Genomic DNA, 13,362 nt, shown 5'->3' on the forward strand with positions numbered 1-13,362 from the left:
GTATAATCACAAGTGTCATCAGTGCCATGTATAATCACAAGTGTCATCAGTGCCATGTATATCACAAGTGTCATCAGTGCCATGTATATCACAAGTGTCATCAGTGCCATGTATAATCACAAGTGTCATCAGTGCCATGTATAATCACAAGTGTCATCAGTGCCATGTATAATCACAACTGCAATCAGTGCCATGTATATCACAAGTGTCATCAGTGCCATGTATAATCACAAGTGTCATCAGTGCCATGTATAATCACAAGTGTCATCAGTGCCATGTATATCACAAGTGTCATCAGTGCCATGTATATCACAATCACAAGTGCCATGTATAATCAGTGCCATGTATATCACAACATCAGTGCCATGTCATCAGTGCCATGCCATCAGTGCCATGTATATCACAAGTGTCATCAGTGCCATGTATAATCACAAGTGTCATCAGTGCCATGTATATCACAACTGCAATCAGTGCCATGTATAATCACAAGTGTCATCAGTGCCATGTATAATCACAAGTGTCATCAGTGCCATGTATATCACAAGTGTCATCAGTGCCATGTATAATCACAAGTGTCATCAGTGCCATGTATAATCACAAGTGTCATCAGTGCCATGTATAATCACAGTGTCATCAGTGCCATGTATATCACAAATCAGTGCCATGTATAATCACAAGTGTCATCAGTGCCATGTATAATCACAAGTGTCATCAGTGCCATGTATAATCACAAGTGTCATCAGTGCCATGTATAATCACAAGTGTCATCAGTGCCATGTATATCACAACTGCAATCAGTGCCATGTATATCACAAGTGTCATCAGTGCCATGTATATCACAACTGTCATCAGTGCCATGTATAATCACAAGTGTCATCAGTGCCATGTATATCACAAGTGTCATCAGTGCCATGTATAATCACAAGTGTCATCAGTGCCATGTATAATCACAAGTGTCATCAGTGCCATGTATATCACAAGTGTCATCAGTGCCATGTATAATCACAAGTGTCATCAGTGCCATGTATAATCACAAGTGTCATCAGTGCCATGTATAATCACAAGTGTCATCAGTGCCATGTATAATCACAAGTGTCATCAGTGCCATGTATATCACAAGTGTCATCAGTGCCATGTATATCACAAGTGCCATGTATATCACAAATCAGTGCCATGTATAATCACAAGTGTCATCAGTGCCATGTATAATCACAAGTGTCATCAGTGCCATGTATAATCACAAGTGTCATCAGTGCCATGTATAATCACAACTGCAATCAGTGCCATGTATAATCACAAGTGTCATCAGTGCCATGTATCACAATCACAATGTGTCATCAGTGCCATGTATAATCACAAGTGTCATCAGTGCCATGTATAATCACAAGTGTCATCAGTGCCATGTATAATCACAAGTGTCATCAGTGCCATGTATATCACAACTGTCATCAGTGCCATGTATATCACAAGTGTCATCAGTGCCATGTATAATCACAAGTGTCATCAGTGCCATGTATAATCACAAGTGTCATCAGTGCCATGTATAATCACACATCAGTGCCATGTATAATCACAAGTGTCATCAGTGCCATGTATAATCACAAGTGTCATCAGTGCCATGTATATCACAATGTCATCAGTGCCATGTATAATGTGTCATCAGTGCCATGTATAATCACAAGTGTCATCAGTGCCATGTATATCATCACAAGTGTCATCAGTGCCATGTATAATCACAAGTGTCATCAGTGCCATGTATATCACAAGTGCCATGTATATCATCAGTGCCATGTATAATCACAAGTGTCATCAGTGCAATCAGTGCCATGTATAATCACAAGTGTCATCAGTGCCATGTATAATCACAAGTGTCATCAGTGCCATGTATATCACAACTGCAATCAGTGCCATGTATAATCACAAGTGTCATCAGTGCCATGTATAATCACAAGTGTCATCAGTGCCATGTATATCACAATCAGTGCCATGTAATCAGTGTCATCAGTGCCATGTATATCACAAGTGTCATCAGTGCCATGTATAATCACAAGTGTCATCAGTGCCATGTATAATCACAAGTGTCATCAGTGCCATGTATAATCACAAGTGTCATCAGTGCCATGTATATCACAAGTGTCATCAGTGCCATGTATATCACAAGTGTGTCATCATATCACAAGTGTCATCAGTGCCATGTATATCACAAGTGTCATCAGTGCCATGTATATCACAAGTGTCATCAGTGCCATGTATAATCACAAGTGTCATCAGTGCCATGTATATCACAACTGCAATCAGTCAGTGCCATGTATAATCACAAGTGTCATCAGTGCCATGTATATCACAAGTGTCATCAGTGCCATGTATCACAATCACAATGTGTCATCAGTGCCATGTATAATCACAAGTGTCATCAGTGCCATCACAAGTGCATCAGTGCCATGTATATCACAAGTGTGTCAATCAGTGCCATGTATATCACAAGTGTCATCAGTGCCATGTATAATCACAAGTGTCATCAGTGCCATGTATATCACAAGTGTCATCAGTGCCATGTATAATCACAAGTGTCATCAGTGCCATGTATAATCACAAGTGTCATCAGTGCCATGTATCACAATCACAATGTATGCAATCAGTGCCATGTATAATCACAAGTGTCATCAGTGCCATGTATAATCACAAGTGTCATCAGTGCCATGTATAATCACAAGTGTCATCAGTGCCATGTATATCACAACTGCAATCAGTGCCATGTATAATCACAAGTGTCATCAGTGCCATGTATAATCACAAGTGTCATCAGTGCCATGTATAATCACAAGTGTCATCAGTGCCATGTATAATCACAACTGCAATCAGTGCCATGTATAATCACAAGTGTCATCAGTGCCATGTATAATCACAAGTGTCATCAGTGCCATGTATAATCACAAGTGTCATCAGTGCCATGTATAATCACAAGTGTCATCAGTGCCATGTATATCACAACTGCAATCAGTGCCATGTATATCACAAGTGTCATCAGTGCCATGTATAATCACAAGTGTCATCAGTGCCATGTATAATCACAAGTGTCATCAGTGCCATGTATATCACAACTGCAATCAGTGCCATGTATATCACAAGTGTCATCAGTGCCATGTATAATCACAAGTGTCATCAGTGCCATGTATAATCACAAGTGTCATCAGTGCCATGTATATCACAATCATCAGTGCCATGTATATCACAAGTGTCATCAGTGCCATGTATATCACAAGTGTCATCAGTGCCATGTATCACAAGTGTCATCATCACAAGTGTCATCAGTGCCATGTATAATCACAAGTGTCATCAGTGCCATGTATATCACAACTGCCAATCAGTGCCATGTATATCACAAGTGTCATCAGTGCCATGTATAATCACAGTGCCATGTATATCACAACTGCAATCAGTGCCATGTATATCACAAGTGTCATCAGTGCCATGTATATCACAAGTGTCATCAGTGCCATGTATAATCACAAGTGTCATCAGTGCCATGTATAATCACAACTGCAATCAGTGCCATGTATAATCACAATGTATAATCACAAATCAGTGCCATGTATAATCACAAGTGTCATCAGTGCCATGTATAATCACAAGTGTCATCAGTGCCATGTATATCACAACTGCAATCAGTGCCATGTATAATCACAAGTGTCATCAGTGCCATGTATAATCACAAGTGTCATCAGTGCCATGTATATCACAACTGCAATCAGTGCCATGTATAATCACAAGTGTCATCAGTGCCATGTATAATCACAACTGCAATCAGTGCCATGTATAATCACAACTGCAATCAGTGCCATGTATAATCACAAGTGTCATCAGTGCCATGTATAATCACAAGTGTCATCAGTGCCATGTATAATCACAACTGCAATCAGTGCCATGTATATCACAACTGGAATCAGTGCCATGTATAATCACAAGTGTCATCAGTGCCATGTATATCACAACTGCAATCAGTGCCATGTATAATCACAAGTGTCATCAGTGCCATGTATAATCACAAGTGTCATCAGTGCCATGTATAATCACAAGTGTCATCAGTGCCATGTATATCACAACTGCAATCAGTGCCATGTATATCACAACTATGACAACTGCTGTCAGTGCCACAATTAAATTCCAGCCCGGGTGAGATTGAACAAATCAGGTGACAGTCACCACATTGTTCAACACACAAGTGAAATGGAGAAACCCAACAAAAGCACCCACTGAAGTACATTAAAATATGTCTTGCAAACCCATTGACTATGTAATGTATCTACCTGCATGTTAGATGATATGTTGTTTTCCTGTGAGATGATGCCATCTGCAAGGTCACTCATCTGAAGAAGCATTTCTTTGTCTGCAGCTTTAACAGTCTTAAGATTGTTCAGCAACCGCTCACGAATCTACAACAAAAAATTATGAAAATAATAATAGCATGAAACATCACTAAGATGGTTTGTTCTTTTATTTAAAAACAGCTTATTTCTGAAATATTTACTCAGTTTTAATTAACTTAGGTTTATGTATACTTTGGAAAGAACAGCTCCTTGCCTCTTTATCCATTCATTAGATATGAAGAGTGACACTTTCTCAATCAATCCAATACAGTACAAATGAATTCTGCAGAATGAAGTATCTCACCTGCCCTATAGACTAACACTAAACGTACAATGCACAACCTCAATGTTAAGCGAACTACAGAATTTGACACCATTGCCATTGGAAACGTGATAGCTATATCTCACCTGTTGACTTTGTGAATTTGACACCATTGCCATTGGAAACATGATAGGTTTATCTCACCTGTTGACTTTGTGAATTTGACACCATTGCCATTCGAAACGTGATAGGTTTATCTCACCTGTTGACTTTGTGAATTTGACACCATTGCCATTGGAAACGTGATAGCTATATCTCACCTGTTGACTTTGTGAATTTGACACCATTGCCATTGGAAACGTGATAGCTATATCTCACCTGTTGACTTTGTGAATTTGACACCATTGCCATTGGAAACATGATAGGTTTATCTCACCTGTTGACTTTGTGAATTTGACACCATTGCCATTGGAAACGTGATAGGTTTATCTCACCTGTTGACTTTGTGAATTTGACACCATTGCCATTGGAAACGTGATAGCTATATCTCACCTGTTGACTTTGTGAATTTGACACCATTGCCATTGGAAACGTGATAGCTATATCTCACCTGTTGACTTTGTGAATTCGTCGGCTAGACCTATCCCACAGGTAAAGTGCTCATGTAACAGATAAAAATCAACCTCCACTGAGTAGTAGTGTTGGTATAAAGTGTTCCCACTAGCTGCTGCCAGTAGGAGCACGTTATACCAACACTACTACATACTCCCCCATCAAGTGAAGCTACGTCCCGGAGCTGTGGGCCAGTAGCTGCTGCCAGTAGGAGCACGTTATACCAACACTACTACATACTCCCCCATCAAGTGAAGCTACGTCCCGGAGCTGTGGGCCACTAGCTGCTGCCAGTAGGAGCACGTTATACCAACACTACTACATACTCCCCCATCAAGTGAAGCTACGTCCCGGAGCTGTGGGCCACTAGCTGCTGCCAGTAGGAGCACTTTATACCAACACTACTACATACTCCCCCATCAAGTGAAGCTACGTCCCGGAGCTGTGGGCCACTAGCTGCTGCCAGTAGGAGCACTTTATACCAACACTACTACATACTCCCCCATCAAGTGAAGCTACGTCCCGGAGCTGTGGGCCACTAGCTGCTGCCAGTAGGAGCACTTTATACCAACACTACTACATACTCCCCCATCAAGTGAAGCTACGTCCCGGAGCTGTGGGCCACTAGCTGCTGCCAGTAGGAGCACTTTATACCAACACTACTACATACTCCCCCATCAAGTGAAGCTACGTCCCGGAGCTGTGGGCCACTAGCTGCTGCCAGTAGGAGCACGTTATACCAACACTACTACATACTCCCCCATCAAGTGAAGCTACGCCCGGAGCTGTGGGCCACTAGCTGCTGTCAGTAGGAGCACGTTATACCAACACTACTACATACTCCCCCATCAAGTGAAGCTACGTCCCGGAGCTGTGGGCCACTAGCTGCTGCCAGTAGGAGCACGTTATACCAACACTACTACATACTCCCCCATCAAGTGAAGCTACGTCCCGGAGCTGTGGGCCACTAGCTGCTGCCAGTAGGAGCACGTTATACCAACACTACTACATACTCCCCCATCAAGTGAAGCTACGTCCCGGAGCTGTGGGCCACTAGCTGCTGCCAGTAGGAGCACTTTATACCAACACTACTACATACTCCCCCATCAAGTGAAGCTACGTCCCGGAGCTGTGGGCCACTAGCTGCTGCCAGTAGGAGCACGTTATACCAACACTACTACATACTCCCCCATCAAGTGAAGCTACGTCCCGGAGCTGTGGGCCACTAGCTGCTGCCAGTAGGAGCACGTTATACCAACACTACTACATACTCCCCCATCAAGTGAAGCTACGTCCCGGAGCTGTGGGCCACTAGCTGCTGCCAGTAGGAGCACGTTATACCAACACTACTACATACTCCCCCATCAAGTGAAGCTACGTCCCGGAGCTGTGGGCCACTAGCTGCTGCCAGTAGGAGCACGTTATACCAACACTACTACATACTCCCCCATCAAGTGAAGCTACGTCCCGGAGCTGTGGGCCACTAGCTGCTGCCAGTAGGAGCACGTTATACCAACACTACTACATACTCCCCCATCAAGTGAAGCTACGTCCCGGAGCTGTGGGCCACTAGCTACTGCCAGTAGGAGCACGTTATACCAACACTACTACATACTCCCCCATCAAGTGAAGCTACGTCCCGGAGCTGTGGGCCACTAGCTGCTGCCAGTAGGAGCACGTTATACCAACACTACTACATACTCCCCCATCAAGTGAAGCTACGTCCCGGAGCTGTGGGCCACTAGCTACTGCCAGTAGGAGCACGTTATACCAACACTACTACATACTCCCCCATCAAGTGAAGCTACGTCCCGGAGCTGTGGGCCACTAGCTGCTGCCAGTAGGAGCACGTTATACCAACACTACTACATACTCCCCCATCAAGTGAAGCTACGTCCCGGAGCTGTGGGCCACTAGCTGCTGCCAGTAGGAGCACGTTATACCAACACTACTACATACTCCCCCATCAAGTGAAGCTACGTCCCGGAGCTGTGGGCCACTAGCTGCTGCCAGTAGGAGCACGTTATACCAACACTACTACATACTCCCCCATCAAGTGAAGCTACGTCCCGGAGCTGTGGGCCACTAGCTGCTGCCAGTAGGAGCACGTTATACCAACACTACTACATACTCCCCCATCAAGTGAAGCTACGTCCCGGAGCTGTGGGCCACTAGCTGCTGCCAGTAGGAGCACGTTATACCAACACTACTACATACTCCCCCATCAAGTGAAGCTACGTCCCGGAGCTGTGGGCCACTAGCTGCTGCCAGTAGGAGCACGTTATACCAACACTACTACATACTCCCCCATCAAGTGAAGCTACGTCCCGGAGCTGTGGGCCACTAGCTGCTGCCAGTAGGAGCACGTTATACCAACACTACTACATACTCCCCCATCAAGTGAAGCTACGTCCCGGAGCTGTGGGCCACTAGCTGCTGCCAGTAGGAGCACGTTATACCAACACTACTACATACTCCCCCATCAAGTGAAGCTACGTCCCGGAGCTGTGGGCCACTAGCTGCTGCCAGTAGGAGCACGTTATACCAACACTACTACATACTCCCCCATCAAGTGAAGCTACGTCCCGGAGCTGTGGGCCACTAGCTGCTGCCAGTAGGAGCACGTTATACCAACACTACTACATACTCCCCCATCAAGTGAAGCTACGTCCCGGAGCTGTGGGCCACTAGCTGCTGCCAGTAGGAGCACGTTATACCAACACTACTACATACTCCCCCATCAAGTGAAGCTACGTCCCGGAGCTGTGGGCCACTAGCTGCTGCCAGTAGGAGCACGTTATACCAACACTACTACATACTCCCCCATCAAGTGAAGCTACGTCCCGGAGCTGTGGGCCACTAGCTGCTGCCAGTAGGAGCACGTTATACCAACACTACTACATACTCCCCCATCAAGTGAAGCTACGTCCCGGAGCTGTGGGCCACTAGCTGCTGCCAGTAGGAGCACGTTATACCAACACTACTACATACTCCCCCATCAAGTGAAGCTACGTCCCGGAGCTGTGGGCCACTAGCTGCTGCCAGTAGGAGCACGTTATACCAACACTACTACATACTCCCCCATCAAGTGAAGCTACGTCCCGGAGCTGTGGGCCACTAGCTGCTGCCAGTAGGAGCACGTTATACCAACACTACTACATACTCCCCCATCAAGTGAAGCTACGTCCCGGAGCTGTGGGCCACTAGCTGCTGCCAGTAGGAGCACGTTATACCAACACTACTACATACTCCCCCCTCAAGTGAAGCTACGTCCCGGAGCTGTGGGCCACTAGCTGCTGTCAGTAGGAGCACGTTATACCAACACTACTACATACTCCCCCCTCAAGTGAAGCTACGTCCCGGAGCTGTGGGCCACGGCAGCAGTTATAATTGTGTTAACTCCTACTCCCGAAGCTACGGTCCTGACTCCAAATAAAAAGATAAAAATCAACCTCCACAAACTCTCAGTACGAGTGTCCAGTGCTACCAACTGAGCTAATAGGGAAATTCCCACTAGCTGCTGCTAGTAGGAGCACTTTATACCAACACTACTACACTCACCTGGATCGATCTCTGTCGGTGGACCCATTGAGCTATTTCTCGTTTCCCATGTAACACTACAATTGGTATACCTCCACAAACTCTCAGCATATAAAAGTGTCCAGTGCTACCAACTGAGCTAATGGAAAAATGTCCCACTTCCTTTCTGCTGCTAGTAGGAGCATGTTTTATCCAATAGTCGACCAACACTACTACAATGTGCTCTAGTGGTGGTTAAACGCAAATCTCTTTGTTGTGTGGAAGGCAACAAGAATAAGGTGGTGTGTGTTATGTACCAACAAACTTCTTCTTTGTTGTGAAGGCAGCAACAAGAATAAGGTGGTGTGTGTGTACCAACAAACTTCTTCTTTGTTGTGAAGGCAAGGCAACAAGAATAAGGTGGTGTGTTATGTACCAACAAACTTCTTCTTTGTTGTGAAGGCAAGGCAACAAGAATAAGGTGGTGTGTGTTATGTACCAACAAACTTCTTCTTTGTTGTGAAGGCAAGGCAACAAGAATAAGGTGGTGTGTGTTATACCAAGCAAACTTCTTCTTTGTTGTGAAGGCAAGGCAACAAGAATAAGGTGGTGTGTGTTATGTACCAACAAACTTCTTCTTTGTTGTGAAGGCAAGGCAACAAGAATAAGGTGGTGTGTGTTATGTACCAACAAACTTCTTCTTTGTTGTGAAGGCAAGGCAACAAGAATAAGGTGGTGTGTGTTATGTACCAACAAACTTCTTCTTTGTTGTGAAGGCAAGGCAACAAGAATAAGGTGGTGTGTGTTATGTTTCCTTTCTGAAGGCAAGGCAACAAGAATATATGTACCAACAAACTTCTTCTTTGTTGTGAAGGCAAGGCAACAAAGGTGGCGTGTGTTTGTACCAACAAACTTCTTCTTTGTTGTCCAATAGGTGGCGTGTGTTATGTTGTAATAAATCAAACTTCTTCTTTGTTGTGCAACAAGAATAAGGTGGTGTGTGTTATGTACCAACAAACTTCTTCTTTGTTGTGAAGGCAAGGCAACAAGAATAAGGTGGTGTGTGTTATGTACCAACAAACTTCTTCTTTGTTGTGAAGGCAAGGCAACAAGAATAAGGTGGTGTGTGTTATGTACCAACAAACTTCTTCTTTGTTGTGAAGGCAAGGCAACAAGAATAAGGTGGTGTGTGTTATGTACCAACAAACTTCTTCTTTGTTGTGAAGGCAAGGCAACAAGAATAAGGTGGTGTGTGTTATGTACCAACAAACTTCTTCTTTGTTGTGAAGGCAAGGCAACAAGAATAAGGTGGTGTGTGTTATGTACCAACAAACTTCTTCTTTGTTGTGAAGGCAAGGCAACAAGAATAAGGTGGTGTGTGTTATGTACCAACAAACTTCTTCTTTGTTGTGAAGGCAAGGCAACAAGAATAAGGTGGTGTGTGTTATGTACCAACAAACTTCTTCTTTGTTGTGAAGGCAAGGCAACAAGAATAAGGTGGTGTGTGTTATGTACCAACAAACTTCTTCTTTGTTGTGAAGGCAAGGCAACAAGAATAAGGTGGTGTGTGTTATGTACCAACAAACTTCTTCTTTGTTGTGAAGGCAAGGCAACAAGAATAAGGTGGTGTGTGTTATGTACCAACAAACTTCTTCTTTGTTGTGAAGGCAAGGCAACAAGAATAAGGTGGTGTGTGTTATGTACCAACAAACTTCTTCTTTGTTGTGAAGGCAAGGCAACAAGAATAAGGTGGTGTGTGTTATGTACCAACAAACTTCTTCTTTGTTGTGAAGGCAAGGCAACAAGAATAAGGTGGTGTGTGTTATGTACCAACAAACTTCTTCTTTGTTGTGAAGGCAAGGCAACAAGAATAAGGTGGTGTGTGTTATGTACCAACAAACTTCTTCTTTGTTGTGAAGGCAAGGCAACAAGAATAAGGTGGTGTGTGTTATGTACTAACAAACTTCTTCTTTGTTGTGAAGGCAAGACAAGAATAAGGTGGCGTGTGTTATGTACTAACAAACTTCTTCTTTGTTGTGAAGGCAAGGCAACAAGAATAAGGTGGTGTGTTATGTACCAACAAACTTCTTCTTTGTTGTGAAGGCAAGGCAACAAGAATAAGGTGGTGTGTGTTATGTACCAACAAACTTCTTCTTTGTTGTGAAGGCAAGGCAACAAGAATAAGGTGGTGTGTGTTATGTACCAACAAACTTCTTCTTTGTTGTGAAGGCAAGGCAACAAGAATAAGGTGGTGTGTGTTATGTACCAACAAACTTCTTCTTTGTTGTGAAGGCAAGGCAACAAGAATAAGGTGGTGTGTGTTATGTACTAACAAACTTCTTCTTTGTTGTGAAGGCAAGACAAGAATAAGGTGGTGTGTGTTATGTACCAACAAACTTCTTCTTTGTTGTGAAGGCAAGGCAACAAGAATAAGGTGGTGTGTGTTATGTACCAACAAACTTCTTCTTTGTTGTGAAGGCAAGACAAGAATAAGGTGGTGTGTGTTATGTACCAACAAACTTCTTCTTTGTTGTGAAGGCAAGGCAACAAGAATAAGGTGGTGTGTGTTATGTACCAACAAACTTCTTCTTTGTTGTGAAGGCAAGGCAACAAGAATAAGGTGGTGTGTGTTATGTACCAACAAACTTCTTCTTTGTTGTGAAGGCAAGGCAACAAGAATAAGGTGGGGTGTGTTATGTACCAACAAACTTCTTCTTTGTTGTGAAGGCAAGGCAACAAGAATAAGGTGGCGTGTGTTATGTACCAACAAACTTCTTCTTTGTTGTGAAGGCAAGGCAACAAGAATAAGGTGGTGTGTGTTATGTACTAACAACTTGAAGATTTTGTGAGCTAGAAGTAGGAGTGTATACCAACACACCAAACTATCAATGTACTGTGATAGTTTCCACAAGTGTTTGCTCTGCTAGAAGTAGGAGTGTATACCAACACACCAAACTATCAATGTACTGTGATAGTTTCCACAAGTGTTTGCTCTGTTATCCATAGATTCAATATTATGCATGATGAAATATGGTTTATAACCAACACTTTCCGTGGCAGTGCTTCCAAGAAGCAGAGAAAATATGTAAATAAATTATAATTAAACATGGGTACCAGAAATATTGCTTGAAAAAGTAATACCTATATATGTCTTTGTACTTCCTATAGGTGAGACAAAAACCCAGAAGTAATCATCTTTACTTGCTATCTTTATATCACTTGTACATTTCACAGGTGATATAACAACAGAGATGAAAGCGCATTACACCCACCCACCTCCAACCAACCAATCAAACTTTTCTGTATAACAGGCAGTTGTATCACTTGGGTATCTGTTGAGACAATCTGTAACTCACAGCAATTTTTGCAAGCAAACATTTTCGATACAGAAATAGTCAAAACATATACACAGATAATGAGAGGAAACCCACTGCTGCCACACCACTGGCTACTCTTTTCAATAAGCAGTAAGGGATCTTTTATATGCACTACCATGGTCTTTATTACACCAGGGGCTGTATGCATGAGAGGCCTATATGTCCACTATCCGGGAATAGTGCCTATCCGCATAAGTGGCGAAATTTGGTATGCATGACAGCAGGATAGAACTCCCTGAATAGCCTAAATGCGAATAACACTATTCGCTACAGTTTCTGCGTATAAAGACCTATTCACTGGATAAGTCTAAAAGGAAAATGGCTGTGCTGGTGTGTTGTGATTCAGAAACAGGCAAATATGTCGAAAAAACTGGTTATTTCTTGATTGAACAAAGCAATTTGACACTTTTTATAATGTGGAAAAACATAAAGAATTTAAATTTGAACATCAAGATTTTCTGAAGTTTACAGATGAAATATGGGAAACAGTGTCCAGTAGGTTGGGCGTGTTAACGTCTCTGTAGAAAAATCTACAAAAGTGCAAGTTTACAACACTTTCAATATGTCTACGGTAACTGATTGGTGAGGAACTTGTTTTTATGTAATATGAAATATTATATATTTATTTCATGTAATATGAAATATTATATATTTATTTCAGTCTGTTTGTATTTGCCACATCGCCATGCATTGTCTTCAATGCTTTAATGTAACCTATCGAAAACCGTTCCCCACCAAAATCCCTCCCATTGGCATCTTTTCAACCTTAAACAATGTAAGCACAAACTTTGATTATGTCATACACGTATGTTGTTCACGAAAACACGTCAACAACTTTACATAAAAAATGGGAAAGTTATTTTAGGAAAATATACAAAAATGGAAATGCAGAAATTAATCTACATGTTTGTATCTTTTCATTGTTGGTGGGTATGCCTGGGAACACAGACAACGGCTTGTCAAACAATTAGCTTAAGGTAAGCAAACAAAAGTTTTAAAGTTTCACTAAATTGTCATGATAAATAATATACTACCGACACAAAATAAGGAAACGGGTGAAATGATAATGAATGTTTTATTTTGATTAACGTCTGGAAAACCAATTTGGGGCGTGTATATCAATATCTGGTGTGTCCACCATTTTGGGTGATGCACGCTCGACACCTTGATGGCATACTGTTGATTAATGTACGTATGGTTGCTCTGGGTATTGCCCGCCATTCAT

At 42.7% G+C, this 13,362-nt stretch overlaps 1 protein-coding gene across 3 annotated transcripts in view; it reads right to left on the reverse strand.

Annotated features, from left to right (window-relative positions):
• The window catches only part of LOC121383076 (polycystic kidney disease protein 1-like 2), a 307,953-nt gene that overhangs the window by 120,148 nt on the left and 174,443 nt on the right, over positions 1-13,362 (reverse strand). For all 3 annotated transcript variants that reach the window (XR_005959252.1, XM_041512850.1, XM_041512851.1), the window contains exon 13: positions 4,308-4,433. Coding sequence is in view for 2 of the 3 variants with exons in the window: in XM_041512850.1 (XP_041368784.1) it covers positions 4,308-4,433 (126 nt within the window). In the remaining variant the exon portion in view is untranslated. The remainder of the gene's footprint in view (positions 1-4,307; positions 4,434-13,362) is intronic.

This window comes from Gigantopelta aegis, chromosome 10 (genome assembly GCF_016097555.1).
Source record: "Gigantopelta aegis isolate Gae_Host chromosome 10, Gae_host_genome, whole genome shotgun sequence".
NCBI classification, from domain to species: domain Eukaryota; kingdom Metazoa; phylum Mollusca; class Gastropoda; order Neomphalida; family Peltospiridae; genus Gigantopelta; species Gigantopelta aegis.